We start from the raw sequence: 14,212 nt of genomic DNA, 5'->3' as shown, positions 1-14,212 counted from the left end.
GCTGATCAACATCTAAGTGCACATATAAGAATAACATGTATTGGATGTTGGGCAAGGGGATGGGGCAGGGGGGAGGAGGGGACGGGCAGATATCAATCCAAGGATATATGCAACATGAAAAGTCAAGAAAACATGGCACTACCAAAGGAACACAATAAATTTCTAGAAACCAACTCCAAAGAAAAAGAGATCTACAAAGTACCTGGCAAAGAATTCAAAATAATTGTTTTAAAGAAGCTTTACAAACTACAAAAAGCATAGACAACTCAACAGAAATCGGAAAAACAATACACAAATAAAACAAAGAGTTCAACACAGGGATAGAAATTATAGAAGAACCAAGAAAAATATTCTGTAACTGAAGAGTAGAATGAATAAAAAGAAAATTACAACAGATATCTTCCACTGAAGACTCCATCAAGCAGAAGAAATAATTTGTGAACTGTGAGAGGGCATTTGAATTATCCAGTCAGAGAACAGCAAAGAAAAAGAAGGTGAAAAAGAATGAAGAATGCCTACTGGATTTATCGGACATAATTAAACAAACCAATATACATATTATAGAAGTTTAAAAATAAGGGACAGAGATATGCCCAGAAATCTTATTTAAAGACATAATGGCTATAAACTTCACAAATCTTGGGAAGGAAATGGACATCCAGATATGTGAAACTTAAAGAATCCAACATGGGAGCATCCAAAGAATACTCAACTGAGACACTTTATCATCAAATTGTCAAAATCTAGGACAAAGAATTTTGAAAGGATCAAGAGAAAAATGAGGTGTTTGAAGCCCAGTGCTCCAGAGAACAGGTACTCTATTTTTAAAGGCATATGTACAAACAATGAGTGCGATGCGCACCTCCCGGGGAATGGACACACTTGAAGCTCGGACTCGGCGTGGAGGGAGGGCAAGGGCATCATATGTAACCTAATCATCTGTACTCCCATAATATGCTGAAATAAAAAAATATGTATATAAAAAATAAATAAATAAAGGCTCATACAGGATATCTGACTCAAGTTAAAGCATGAGTGCTCTGATATCAACAAGGCAAATAAGCCCAACAGCTTATTTGTTGTTATATATAAAATGTATTATAAAATGCTATCTACATTGTAAGGGAAAATCATCTTCAATAACTTAGAAACATGGAGACTGTTCACATGATTTACTGAAGTAATTGAAACCTTTCTGGCCAATTCTGCTATTCCCATCTTTCTATCCATTTAGGTTTTGTTAGTGTATTTTCCAAATTGTTTAGGAAACAATTGTTACTAGGAGTTAAATGGCTAGTAAGGAGAACACTGACTTCTTTTTGTTTAGTTTATCACCAGATAACTTTCTGGATATATCATTTTATGACTTGATATCAAAGATAGAAATTAGTTTGATATTTTCTGGCCAAAGGATCATATACAATATGAGTCAAAGATGTAGTACAATGAGACCTGATCATTTTCCTGAATTATCTAAGTCTTGATACTCTTCACTAATTAGGTCCTTAGAAGTAGAGGGCTTCTAGTTTAGAAAACTGTAACTTCTAAGACATCGAATGGGAGTTACCAAAGTTTCAAACATCCAAATGAAAGAATATAAGTTATATTATAGAAAATAGAATTATTTTGCTTGAGAATTAGCAGGGATGATATATCTTTCAATAAATTTTTAAAGTTGACTTTTAGATCACCTGGTAAATATTCAAAATAAAGGGCTGAAAGTGGGAGAAAAAAAAAAGAAGAGGAAAAGAGCTTTGAGTTAAAAATTTGGGTTTGTTATCCAGCTCATTACTATTTGGTTTTGTGACTTTGGAAAATAAACTTAGCCTCTCTGACCATTATTTTTGAATCCATTAGATAATTATACTTTTCTAATAACATTCTTATAGAAATTTTGTTAGGTAATGTGAAAGTGTTTGCAAATTTTATAATACTTATAAGTGGAATGTAATAAACTTGGAATGTTGTGGATACTTTCTTCTAAAAGTGGGCTTGAAATCTACTGCCTAGAATATTTTAGATGTCTGATTTTCAAGCTATAGTTATGAGTTTTCCTGAAGGTAGATTTTTCAAGATTTTGTTTTTTACTCCCTGTTAGGTTTTAACTACTTCAAGAAAAATTATCCATATTTGTCCAGAAAATGTGATAGATTTTAGTTCCACAGAAGATATTGAAAAGTTTCCTTCACATTTACAAAAATAGAATTTCTGGCTTAGTTATATTTGCTATAATAAACTAAGTTTCTTATCTTGTACCCACATTTATTAGCCAATAAATACTTTTATATGTTTATCAGAGATAGAAATTTTAAATATATTAGTTTCTTGAGGCAAATTTAGATACTCAGGGAATAAAGTCATAGATGCGGCAGATAGGAAAGGTAATGGGAAGAATTTTGCATTTTTTTCCCATCTGGTTGATATAGAATTAGCAATGTAATGTGGTTGCACCTGGAACTTTGTTATTGCAAAACACTGGCAGTCATGGAAGCAGCAGGCTGTAGGGCATGTGGCTTCAGTTCATGGAAATGCTCCGACCACACATGGACTGTGGTATTCTACAAACATGAATGCTCTGTTTTAGAAAATGTGGCTGAGTTGTGCCTCTGTATGGCTGGTGTCAACAGGGACAGAAACTAAGAGTCCTTGTCATGTAAATATATTTGGACTGAACTATGTCCAAATGTCAGGGCTCTTTCATTTTATATAGAAGCTCATGACTAAAACAACTATTGTTTTTCAGGGGCTGGTATACAGCTCCATGTATGCGATATTAAAAATAAGCAACACAAAACTAAATGTGTATCAAAGAGAATGTCTCTTCCACCATTACGTAAATTTATAATTCAAATATTTGAGTCCATCAAATTAAAACACATCAATAAGTAGTAATTTTATATAAAATGATCTGGAAATTTACATTTAACAAATTTGTTCTCTATACCTTTATTTTAATGACATTTGGATTGTTTGTGAAAAATCTGCCTATAAACCAAGGTAATTGTAAGATGAAACATCAAACCACAAGTTACTAAGCTGATAAGATATTGAGCATCATCTCTTACATTCCTTTTCCTTGTTTTTCAAAGGTATTTGAATTTTGAATGTCAAAATTCTTCATCTATTCAAAATGGAAACAACAGGAGCATGAGGATACCTCAACATTTCAGTATGGCTCTGAAGTATGACTCTGTAGACTTAAAAGAGTACAATGGCCCTACGATGGCCCTTGAGCACCATGCACAAGGGAATGTCATAACATACACGACGGTATGTATTTACATATCTTATTTTAAGGGAAATGTGTTGAAAACATAAATCCTGATTTCATAAGAATAATGTTTTAATATGATGATGCCAGAGCTATTTCTTCTTTAAATCTCAAATTCTAGTAATTGTGAATTAATAATGTCCTTAAGATATTTCTAACGTGTATACAAAAACTACTGAAATTTTTTTTCTGAAAATAAATTTTTCTTTATAAAAATTGTTCTTATAACAATCTTTGCTAATTTTTGCAAAATAGTATTCTTAATTACAACAGGAACAAAACAAATGAGTACTTCCTACAAAATGTATAATCTCCCTTTATTTCTAAGGTTAAGCTTATCACACTTCAAAATGTATTCCATTTTTTGCCCTCTTGTTTTGAATCATCAGCTATTTTGTAAAGATCAAAGTCAAAATAAATTAAATCCACTTAATAAATCTTCCCAGAACTTAGCTTTGTCTGTTTAGCTTCTTAAAACGCCTGTGTGTTTATCAAGTAAGATAAAAACATGCTTTGCATGGAAGATGACTTTTTGAAAACTGACCGCAATGAGGACCCTCACCTGCCTAGAAAGAAGGAAGCATCTCACTTCTCTCAGCTGCAGGGATGTTACCCCAGCTTAGCTTCCCACAATACCCTTCACTTCTTTAACCCAGGAGTGGTATCTGCAGCCACCCAGTCTCTAAGGTAATGGCCTGACAGCTAGAATTCCGAGATGCAGATCACCTGTTTTTTTTATACAACTGCTATAAACAGCTGCCACCCAAATTGATATTGCCCAATGTTGAGCTGCCAGTGTATTTTCCAATTGGTAAAGTTTCTTTCCATCAGTTGACATATTGAAAGAGAATTCACAGAGGAACTGGGTCTTTCCCACTAGAATAAAAACCACTCCATGTCAAATGGTTGTCCTAGCCCTGGCACTTCTCTACATGAGTTGATAGGGCAACTGGATCTTCATGTTGTTGACCTGGCCTTGTGATTTTTGCCCCTTTTTCCAAAAAAGCCTATTTCTAAACTCTTGCTAAAACCCTGTATGACAGATGGTAGCCTTAAAGAGACTCACCTGTCCATGGTAATATATATTCTAACTTAATTCTATAAACATTACCACTTTGGAGGAAAGTTACTAATATTTTCAAGGAAACTATTATTCTAAAAATGTGGAGAGTGTCAATGATATAAATTCTTGATGACATTAAAACCACTGGAAGAAAACACATTCTCTGCTGTTGAAATGTCACTTTATGAATAGACATTTTCCTTATTTTTTTGAAAGTTTCCAACAGAGGAAGAAGATATGGACATTTTATATTAAATATTTTAAACTTACAAATAACTTGAGAGAATATCAACCATTTTCAACCTTTGTAAAAAATCAATCAATGCCAGACATACCATTCAACTACTCCTTAAATTAAACAATACTTATAGTACAGCTAATTTTTGTTGTGGAAATCTGGGATCATAAACTTCGATGTCTAAGGGTCTACGCAAGTAATGCCAATGTGAAAAACTGACCAAGTGTAGTCATGAAGAGCATATGCCATTCCTAACAGGGTCAGACAATACTAAGTTCTAACTGACATGTGCTTATGTGTTTATGTGAATTCTTTCCTTCCTTTCTTCCTTTTTCTTTCTTTCTTTCTCTTTCTTTCTTTCACTCTCTTTCTTTCTGTTTTTCTTCTTTCCTTCTTTCTTTCTTTTCTTTTTTTTCTGAAAACACTGCCTTCTTTTAAGATACTATGGGCGAAGAAAACAAACATTACATCTCCACATGCAATTTTAGGAAATTTAAAATCCACTGGAATATTTTGTGACTCTTTCAATATGCAAAAATTAGTATATTGTGCCTTTATAAAGAATTTCTATTATGAATCAAAAATGTTTATAATACCATAAAGGGTGATTAATAAATATAATAAAAAGATTTGCATTAATTTTCTGTCATTCAAAATCAGTGTTTTCACAAGCATCCATTTGATAAGCTTACTGACCTAAATGAGGAATGCTAAGGCAGTAGAATCATCTATTACATTGGAAAATAATCATATTCCACTGGTTGTGATTTATTTCACTATGTTTAACGATATTAATCCATATTTTTAAAACTCATGTATTTCAGATATAAAATATGTTTTCAGGTGTATCTCCAAGAACAAAGACCACAAATAGGAGAGAATAGCTACAGCTACAGTTACAATATACAGTTAATGTATATTGTAATATACATTATATGATGCAATTTCTTTAAATAGATTTTTTAGCATAGTATAACTGAAGAGAGACAAGTTTTGGTGGAATTCCAGACAGAGATAAATATTTTCATTGTATAAGAAATAAATGTTAATTTATAAGCTTAGCTTTCCCCTAATACACTATAGAATCCCTACAAATTTGTGTTGTAATTCTTGAATCAAAGGATATACATGTTCTGCACAACACCATTATATCACACAATCCAATATACAAATCATATGAACTTCCATATGTACATGTGAACCAATAGATTACTGGCAAAAACATGTATGACTTTGTTTTCAGCAAACTACTTAATATATTAAATATATCACTTTATAGCACATGTTAAAAAAGTAATGAGATTTTCAAAAAGTATATTTTATAATTATACTTAAATATGTGAAATGTTGCTACCCTCAAGCAATTAAACTTTGGCCCTAGTAGTTAGAAAGGTTCCATTTTAAAACACAAACTCAGAATCCACTGTGACTTCCTAAAACTCTTGGTGAAATTTTAGTTCCTAACAGCAAAAACTAATTTAAGTCTATAGCAATTAAGTTAAATATTTTCTTCAATTTAACAGAAAATAGAGAGCTGAATGTACAGAAATAAGGTAAATTTTCAGCTTAACTTGACTTTGATTTGATGGAAGCAGTCACATTTTCCATTCTAGTTCACTGTGTATTTGGATTTGGCTTTTCAGTTCACTAAGCCTAGCTAGAGAATCAACACAAATTATCAGTAATTTGTCAGCATTTGATAAATGACTTAATGCCAGCGAGCTGCACTGATCCTTATGTCATCTTTGTCTGCCTTGGTTAGCACACTTCTTAAAACTCTAAGAATCTTTAAAAAAAGCAGCACAATAAAAAATCATATACTTAAGAATTAACCTAAGTTTGTCCAGTAAAATGTGCTTATGTTGAAAATTAGACATTATGTAATATAATGCATTGTGTTTGACTATATGATAATCTAGGGTTAACAATAATGTTGAACTACTAGGAAAAATGTCACTAGAAGGAAAAAAGATGTAGCAATATCATGCATTCATTCGGGCATTTTTTCTGTATTAATTGCTTACGAAGTACCAGAATTTTTATCCTTTCAGTTATCTTATTTTTAACATTTTATTCATAACTGGTTGAATCATTTAGCTTAGTCACCTAAAACAGATGATTAATGAAATAATGAGCACAGGGTCAGAGTTCTATGACTATATAGATTAATTTGCTTCTAAAAAAGAAAATCTCCATTTTAACATAACAACCTCTACCCATTAACACTGTTGTCCTTATTTAAAGGAGAGGCTAGGGCAAAATGGCATGAATGACTGACTCAACCTGAATTCCCTACAAAAAAACAATGACTGAAGCCAAAGCTTACTTGATAATCCTTCATTGGAGTGATGTAATCCCGAGAAAAATGAAGAGCAAATATAATGTGGTGTATTAACCAGTTGGCTATGGCTTCCCAATAAACACATCTGGTTTCTCAGTCAAGTGTCATGTCTCAAAGATATATTTTGGAAATATCCAGTTCTGAATAGCCCTTGATTTCTTTTTTACTCATTTAGAATGACTCCAAGAGGCATTACCTCCCTGGCATTTCAATGTTCTGTAGTGCAGCCCTTCCAGGTACTGCTGAAGAAGCCAGAGCAGTTTTGTGCAGCCTCCTTAGAGGGAAAGCAGACTGGTCTCTTGTGTCAGCTAGCACTGCATGTGAGGGCTTCCAGTTTGTGGTGGCTGCAGCAACAAAGAAAACAGCTGTTCCATTAAAATGATATGAACCATTGGACGGTATATTTTGGCTTAGAAATAAGATAACTGGCTAAGGCCTGTTAATCATTGAGGAAATGGAAGACACTGAATAGGGAGGCAATCAGCTTAATTTGAGAAACTTCCTTAAATTGATAGAGACTGAATTAACTTTGACCCAAAGTAAAGGCTTAATTGAGAACCCTGAAGTTTGCAACCCGACTTCTTTCTGATGTATTCTTGCCAAAGGCAACCTGAGGTTACCTGAGAGATCATTTTTCTACAAAATATTGTCAACCATGCTCAAGGCAAAATTACAAGACATAATTTATCTTCAGCATTCTTCAAATAACTTCCCTCACCTCCTGCCCCAAACCCCCAATACCAGAATACAGGAATTGTATGAAGTCTACACAGCCTATTAAAGTCTACAAATTTACATGCCTACTATGTGAAAGCCATTTTGGGGACTACAAACATAAGTAATGCGTAGAGCCACCCATTAAGATCCTCATGCCTGTGATTTAGTAGGAAAAACAGAACGTTACCATAGAGATACTAATAAGAACAACCAAATTTACAGGCAACGGACAATTTTTCCTTACCTAAAACACCCGAAATTTTAGAATAATTGGTTTCCCCAGTTCCCACGGAGTACTGAGATATGGCTATCAGAGTGCTCTATGAATGTCAATTTAAACAAATCCTGTTTAACAGTATCCACATTTTGAAAGAGTTCTCTTTTAACATAAAAAATCTTCTACCTGGTGAAGTTCATTCAGCAGTGAAGGGTCTTCGGTCCTTCAAGCTTTAATATGAAAGTCTCAATATTTGCTCCCAGAACCAACTCTTCCCTCCCACCCTCCAAAGTTGATGTAATGAGAAATGTCTTGGAATTGAAAGCTTTAGTAATTCGGATCACTGAAGAGAAAAAACAGAAATAACTTGGCGGGGTGCAATGTGCAAATTTTTAGCGCTTGGGCTCTGGAAACGTGGAGAAACGCCGCCACCTTATGGTAAGGGATGGAATCGAGAAGAAAAAAAGCGGATGCCGACAAAGAAATTGCTACCTTCCCCCCGCCCCAGGAAATTATGGGGGTACAAACATTTTGGTTACATGTTATGACTTTGCCACATCTCAACCGTGATTTGAGACATGCCCTTTCCCCGCTGCCCTCTGAAGTGAGGCATCACAAGAACGGAAGAATAGAAATTGCTACCTTTTCAAAGCATCAACCGGCTCATCTCCCGCGCAGGCCGATCCCGAGACCCGCCCCTGCCAGAGGCTCTGACCACTCTGTGCTCCCCGGGCGATGTGATTGACAGGGAAACAGTCCGGTCCATTACATAAACTAGTCACTCCGGAAACAGTGACCCGATCCTTCCGGGTCCGTTCTCTCCCGGCATCCTTTGCCTTCCGGCCGTGCTGAGTCTTGTCCGGCTAGTACCGCCTTGGGCGCCCATTTCGAGCTCGAGTTTCAAGCTCGACTTTCCGAGCTCAGATTTTTCCAGCAGTGGGTTCTTGGGCAGTGGCTATGGGGACAGGAATGGCGCAGCTGGAGGGTTACTATTTCTCGGCTGCCTTGAGCTGTACCTTTTTAGTATCTTGCCTTCTCTTCTCCGCCTTCAGCCGGGCACTACGAGAGCCCTACATGGACGAGATCTTCCACCTGCCGCAGGCGCAGCGCTACTGTGAGGGCCATTTCTCCCTCTCGCAGGTGGGGTCCCCAACCTGTCCGCTCCCCAGGACAGGCTAGAGAGGGCCCAGCGTCCCTAACGCTGACTTCTCCTGTCCCTATCCTTAACTCACCCCGTTCCACCTTCCTAGCCTGGAAACATGAAAGGAACTGGGTAATCTTTTGTTCTTGTCTTTGAGATCTGTGAAATATTTGTTGAATGAGTGAATAAACAGCAGATCTGGCTCCTAGGAAGGAATGATCTGGGAGAATACTTAGTGGGAAACTGAGTTACAGCTTCTTTTACTGATTATCCCACTCTATCTTTCCCAGTGTCAGGATTAGCGACATTGGGGTGCTCCTTGGAAATGTCAGAAAACTTCACTTTAACTCACTTGTCAAGCACCTTACTGTGTATTTTGGGAATGGAATAGGGTGAAATCGAGCAAGCGATCTTCAGCTACCAAAAAGTGACAATTTGCACTAATTCTGTCCCTGGGTTTTTAAATACATATTTGATTCTACAAGAATATAAGTACAAAAAATAAAGTAGACATATTACCCCTCCTCTTCTGGTGACACAATATTGGGTACTGATTAGAAATATAAAGTCCGTTGTCTGTTATTTACTAGTTTTTTGACCTTGGAAGTTTTCTGAGTTTCAGGTTACTCATCTGCAAAATGACAGTAATAATGGTGACTACTCTAAGTTATGTTGCAGTATTAAACACAGGGTTTAGTACAATTCCTGGTTTGGTACATGCTAGCTGTCATTATGTAGCCTGTGGTACACTCTCTCTCGATACTTGTTTCTTTCTGAAACTTACAACCAATTTTTCCATGCTTTTTAAAACGGGAGCATTTGCAAATTTGTCACCAAAATCCAGGCTCTCTGAAGAGTAGTTCTTGGAAAATAAAAATGGATTTTAAGTTGTTGTCTATTGATTGCTTGTACCTTAACAATCACAAAGCAAGTGCGGGGGCAAAAATATAAGCACATAAGCACAACTTTTCCTTAGAGGAGACATCTGCTCTGCTGAGGACTTATTTTATTTAACTTTGTCATAGAATAACTTCTTAAAATTCTTGATTGTTGATAAAGGTGAAACTTGAGCGTCACATATTTGTCCTGTCTGTATTACTTCTCACTTTTGCTTCCTTGTCTGCCTTTCATTTTTAAGTGGGATCCCATGATTACTACATTACCTGGCTTATACCTGGTGTCAGTTGGAGTGGTCAAACCTGCCAGTTGGATCTTTGGATGGTCTGAACATGTTGTGTGCTCCATTGGGATGCTCAGATTTGTTAATCTTCTCTTCAGTGTTGGCAACTTCTATTTACTATATTTGCTTTTCCGCAAGGTACAACCCAGAAACAAGGTATGTTTCAAAATAATTTATTACAAGTTTATGTCTGTCAGGTCCACAATTATGATGAATTGGTTTTATGAGATTTGGTGAAAAATGTCATTAACACTTAGCATTTGTGTATATTTTGTAAAGATAAATGCAAATCCTCCACCCCCATTTTAGAAAAAATTTGTATTTAAATATTTGAATATCTCATTTATTTGTAAAATCTAAAGTAAATATTTGTTATTGAATCAAACCTGTTTGATAAATGTTTATCGAATTTATTCCATGTGCTAGGTACTGCGACTACAGAAATAAATGAGGCAATCTTTTCCTTGCAGAATTTATCTTTTTTATGGGAAACAGACTTTACCTGAGAAATTTTGATGTGACTTAAGAATGCAGGCCCTGGAGGTAGATCACATGAATTTGAATTCTATCCCTGTCACTTACTAGTTTTGTTATCCTGGACCGGTTATCCCTTAGTGGCTTCAAGTCTTCATTTATTAAAGAGGAGTAATAATAGACTCTACCTCATAGAACCATTGTGAAAGAATAAACAGAAAGTACTTAGAATAGTGCTCATAGGAAATATTGACTATAACAATTATTTTTAACTTTAAGAGATGATTTCAATAGTATCAATTATGAGAGGGAGGAGGGCATAAGATGGTATGAGGATACAGAGGAGGAGCAGAGGAGCACTTAGGGTAGCCACTCAGGGAGAGAGGGGAGTGGGTGGCATTGTGTAAGGCTTCAAAGAGAAGATGGCACCAGAGCTAAGTTTTGATGAACAAATAGAGCTCTAGGGTGAGGAATTAATCCTTGCAGGAGAAACAGCATAAGCAAAAGTAGAAAGGCATTGAGCAACCAGATGCAGGAAATTGCTGCTTGTAATTACAGGATTATAAAGTACAGGGATGTGAGGCTGGAGAGGTAGGTCATGGATGTCCTTATATGTTATAGAAAGGACTTTGAACTTTATCTGGTATGTGATGGAGAGACCTTAATTTTAATCAAGGGAATGGCATGGTCTGATTTGGTGATTTAGATTAAGTAGAGGATACAATTCAAGAAGATAAGAACACTTTCAAATTCTGAAATAGCCTGTCAGAAAGGCCAAAAGAAGATATATAACTTTAGACTGGGCTCACTATTTTCAGGAAAATACTAAGATCATTGGGTATGGTAGTATAAATGCTATGTGCATATTTACATTTTCCCTAGTGTGGAGTTTTGAAGGATATCCTTACAGGAAATTGATGATGATGGCTACATGAATGCTTACTGAAGGTGCTAAGACATAAGCTCAGGGAAATGGAGCCACCTGCACTGTGTCCTGTAGATCTCCATATTCCCCATAGAATTTAATTCAATGTCTTGCACTCAATAAATCCTTAACTAATCATTGAATAATTTGAAATATTTTAAGCCATGGAAGCTTTGGCACACATTAAAATGTGTCATTTTAGTGGCTTCCAAACTGATAGCTATGACTAAAAAATATCAGGAAGTGTTCTTATAAATGTATATAATGTTTTTGCAAAGCCAGAAATAAGATTAACATTGAATAATTTTATTTAAATAATATTTGTGTAGGTTTTTGATCTCTTCATTCGCTCAGCAGAAATAGTATATTTAATGATGAAAATAATTTCAACTGTGTTTTTTTCTTTCTCCAAGGCTGGCTCAAGTATCCAGAGAATCTTGTCGACATTAACATTAGCAGTATTTCCCACACTTTACTTTTTTAATTTTCTTTATTATACGGAAGCAGGATCCCTGTTTTTTACTCTTTTTGCATACTTGATGTGTCTTTATGGAAATCATAAAACTTCAGCATTGCTTGGATTTTGTGGCTTCATGTTTCGTCAAACAAATATCATCTGGGCTGTCTTCTGCATAGGAAATGTCAGTGCACAAAAGTTAACTGAAGCTTGGAAAACTGAGCTACAAAAGAAGAAAGAAGAAAGACTTCCCTCTATTAAAGGACCATTTTCAGAATTCAGAAAAATTCTTCAATTTCTTTTGGCTTATTCCATGTCCTTTAAGAACTTGAATATACTTTTCCTTTTGACTTGGCCCTACATCCTTCTGGTATTTCTGTTTTGTGTATTTGTGGTGGTTAATGGTGGAATTGTTATTGGTGATCGGAGTAGTCATGAAGCCTGTCTTCATTTTCCTCAGCTATTCTACTTTTTCTCGTTTACTCTCTTTTTTTCCTTTCCTCATTTACTGTCTCCTAGCAAAATTAAGACTTTTCTTTGCTTAGTTTGGAAACGTAGAATTCAGTTTTTTGTGATTACCTTAGTCTCTGTATTTTTAATTTGGAAATTCACTTATGTTCATAAATACTTGCTAGCAGACAATAGACATTATACATTCTATGTGTGGAAAAGAGTTTTTCAGAGATATGAAATTGTGAAATATTTGTTGGTTCCAGTCTATATATTTGCTGGTTGGAGTATAGCTGACTCATTGAAATCAAAATCAATTTTCTGGAATTTAATGTTTTTCATATGCTTGTTCACTGTTACAGTTCCTCAGAAACTGCTAGAATTTCGTTACTTCGTTTTACCTTATGTTATTTATAGGCTTAACATACCTCTGCCAACCACATTCAGACTTCTTTGTGAACTGGCTTGCTATGCGATTGTTAATTCTCTAACTTTTTATATATTTCTGAACAAGACTTTTCAGTGGCCAAATAGTCAGGATATTCAAAGGTTTATGTGGTAATGTCAGGGATACTTTGAACTCTTAAGAGTAGACTTAGTAATTAGACTATTTCCACAATGAACAACTGAATAGGTAAAAATTATGGAATTTCTTTTAGGCACAACAGGGATCCTCAGATCACATTAGATTTTTTTATATATGTCTTAAACATATATAACAAATCCAAGGAAGTTAAGTGGTAAAGACCTGAGAAAGGTTTCTTCAAAAGCCTGAATAATGGGAAAATAAAATTGTTTACAATTATTTCATGATATCTTTCTGATATTGCTGGCCACTGAAAAAGCTTGGAAATTTATATACAAGTTTAAGAAAACTGGGATGCTTCACTAGAACTAATTTATTCTCTTCAAAAAGAAATAGCAAAGAATTGGAAAAATATTTACAAATAATCAGGTAATATTCCTAATTGAAAAGTTACTTTACATTTCAGTAAATATAATTCAATCATGTCAGAATAGACTCACATAGTATATTATAAATTATAGTCTCATATATGCTTATCTAGGAATCAACTTGTTCTTTGTTTAAAATTTAGAAATGATGAAGCTCTTTCACTAATTCCTAACATGAAATTTACGATGGCCAAAGATAAATTGTGTTGATTATAATGCCTTTTACAGGGGTTTTCTTTCTGAAATACATTATTGTATTAGTTTCATAGGGCTTCTACAACAAATGACCACAAATTTGGTGGCTTAAAAATTTTTTTCTCAGAGTTGTGGAGGCCAGAAATCTGAAATCAAAGTGTTGGTAGGGTTGGTTCCTTCTGGAGGGAGAATCTGTTCCATGCTTTTCTCCTAGCTTCCGGTGGTTATCTGCAATCCTTGGAGTTTGTTGACTGTGGACACATCACTCTAATCTCTGCCTCTGTCTTCACATGGCTTTCCCCTCTCTCTTCTCTTCTTTATTTTATATAGACAATGTCATTGCATTTAAGGCCCACCCTAATCCAGGATCTCATCTGAAGATCCTTAATTATATCTACAAAGATCCCTTTTCCAATTAGGTTCACATTCACAGGTTCTGAGTAGACATATCTTTTTGTGGGGCATTTTTCAATCCACTAAAGTTATTAAAGGACATTTCTTTGAAAAAAAACTTTCATTATAGATCGACAAATTATTGTTGTATATATTTGTGGGGTACAAAGTGATGTTACGATTTTTGAATATGACC

The 14,212-nt window shown here is 35.0% G+C and overlaps 1 protein-coding gene across 3 annotated transcripts; it reads left to right on the top strand.

Annotated features, from left to right (window-relative positions):
* Positions 1–8,496: 8,496 nt before the first annotated feature.
* On the top strand, positions 8,497–13,275 carry ALG10 (ALG10, alpha-1,2-glucosyltransferase). Of its 3 annotated transcripts, none has more exons than XM_012654957.1 (3): positions 8,497–8,987; positions 10,127–10,324; positions 11,981–13,275. In XM_012654957.1, the coding sequence occupies exons 1-3, from the start codon at positions 8,805–8,807 to the stop codon at positions 13,034–13,036; spliced, it is 1,437 nt and encodes a 478-aa protein (XP_012510411.1). In that variant the 5' UTR covers positions 8,497–8,804; the 3' UTR covers positions 13,037–13,275. The 3 variants fall into 3 exon arrangements, with proteins under 3 accessions (XP_012510411.1, XP_012510413.1, XP_012510412.1); XM_012654959.1 differs by lacking the exon at positions 11,981–13,275 and adding an exon at positions 10,639–10,684 and having other exon boundaries at positions 8,675–8,987; XM_012654958.1 differs by having other exon boundaries at positions 8,705–8,961; positions 11,981–13,036.
* The last annotated feature ends 937 nt before the right edge of the window (positions 13,276–14,212 follow it).

Source organism: Propithecus coquereli, unplaced genomic scaffold (genome assembly GCF_000956105.1).
Source record: "Propithecus coquereli isolate 6110/MARCELLA unplaced genomic scaffold, Pcoq_1.0 Scaffold456, whole genome shotgun sequence".
NCBI lineage: Eukaryota > Metazoa > Chordata > Mammalia > Primates > Indriidae > Propithecus > Propithecus coquereli.
The sequence above is the reverse complement of the archived record's forward strand: the minus strand, read 5'-3'. Positions and strand labels throughout refer to the sequence as shown.

Excerpts from the sequence above, each read along its gene's own strand:
- ALG10 (XM_012654957.1), top strand. The coding sequence starts at position 8,805 with ATGGGGACAGGAATGGCGCAGCTGGAGGGTTACTATTTCTCGGCTGCC. Across the intron at positions 8,988-10,126 it reads GCCATTTCTCCCTCTCGCAG|TGGGATCCCATGATTACTAC; the intron begins GTGGGGTCCCCA and ends TTCATTTTTAAG. Across the intron at positions 10,325-11,980 it reads AGGTACAACCCAGAAACAAG|GCTGGCTCAAGTATCCAGAG; the intron begins GTATGTTTCAAA and ends TCTTTCTCCAAG.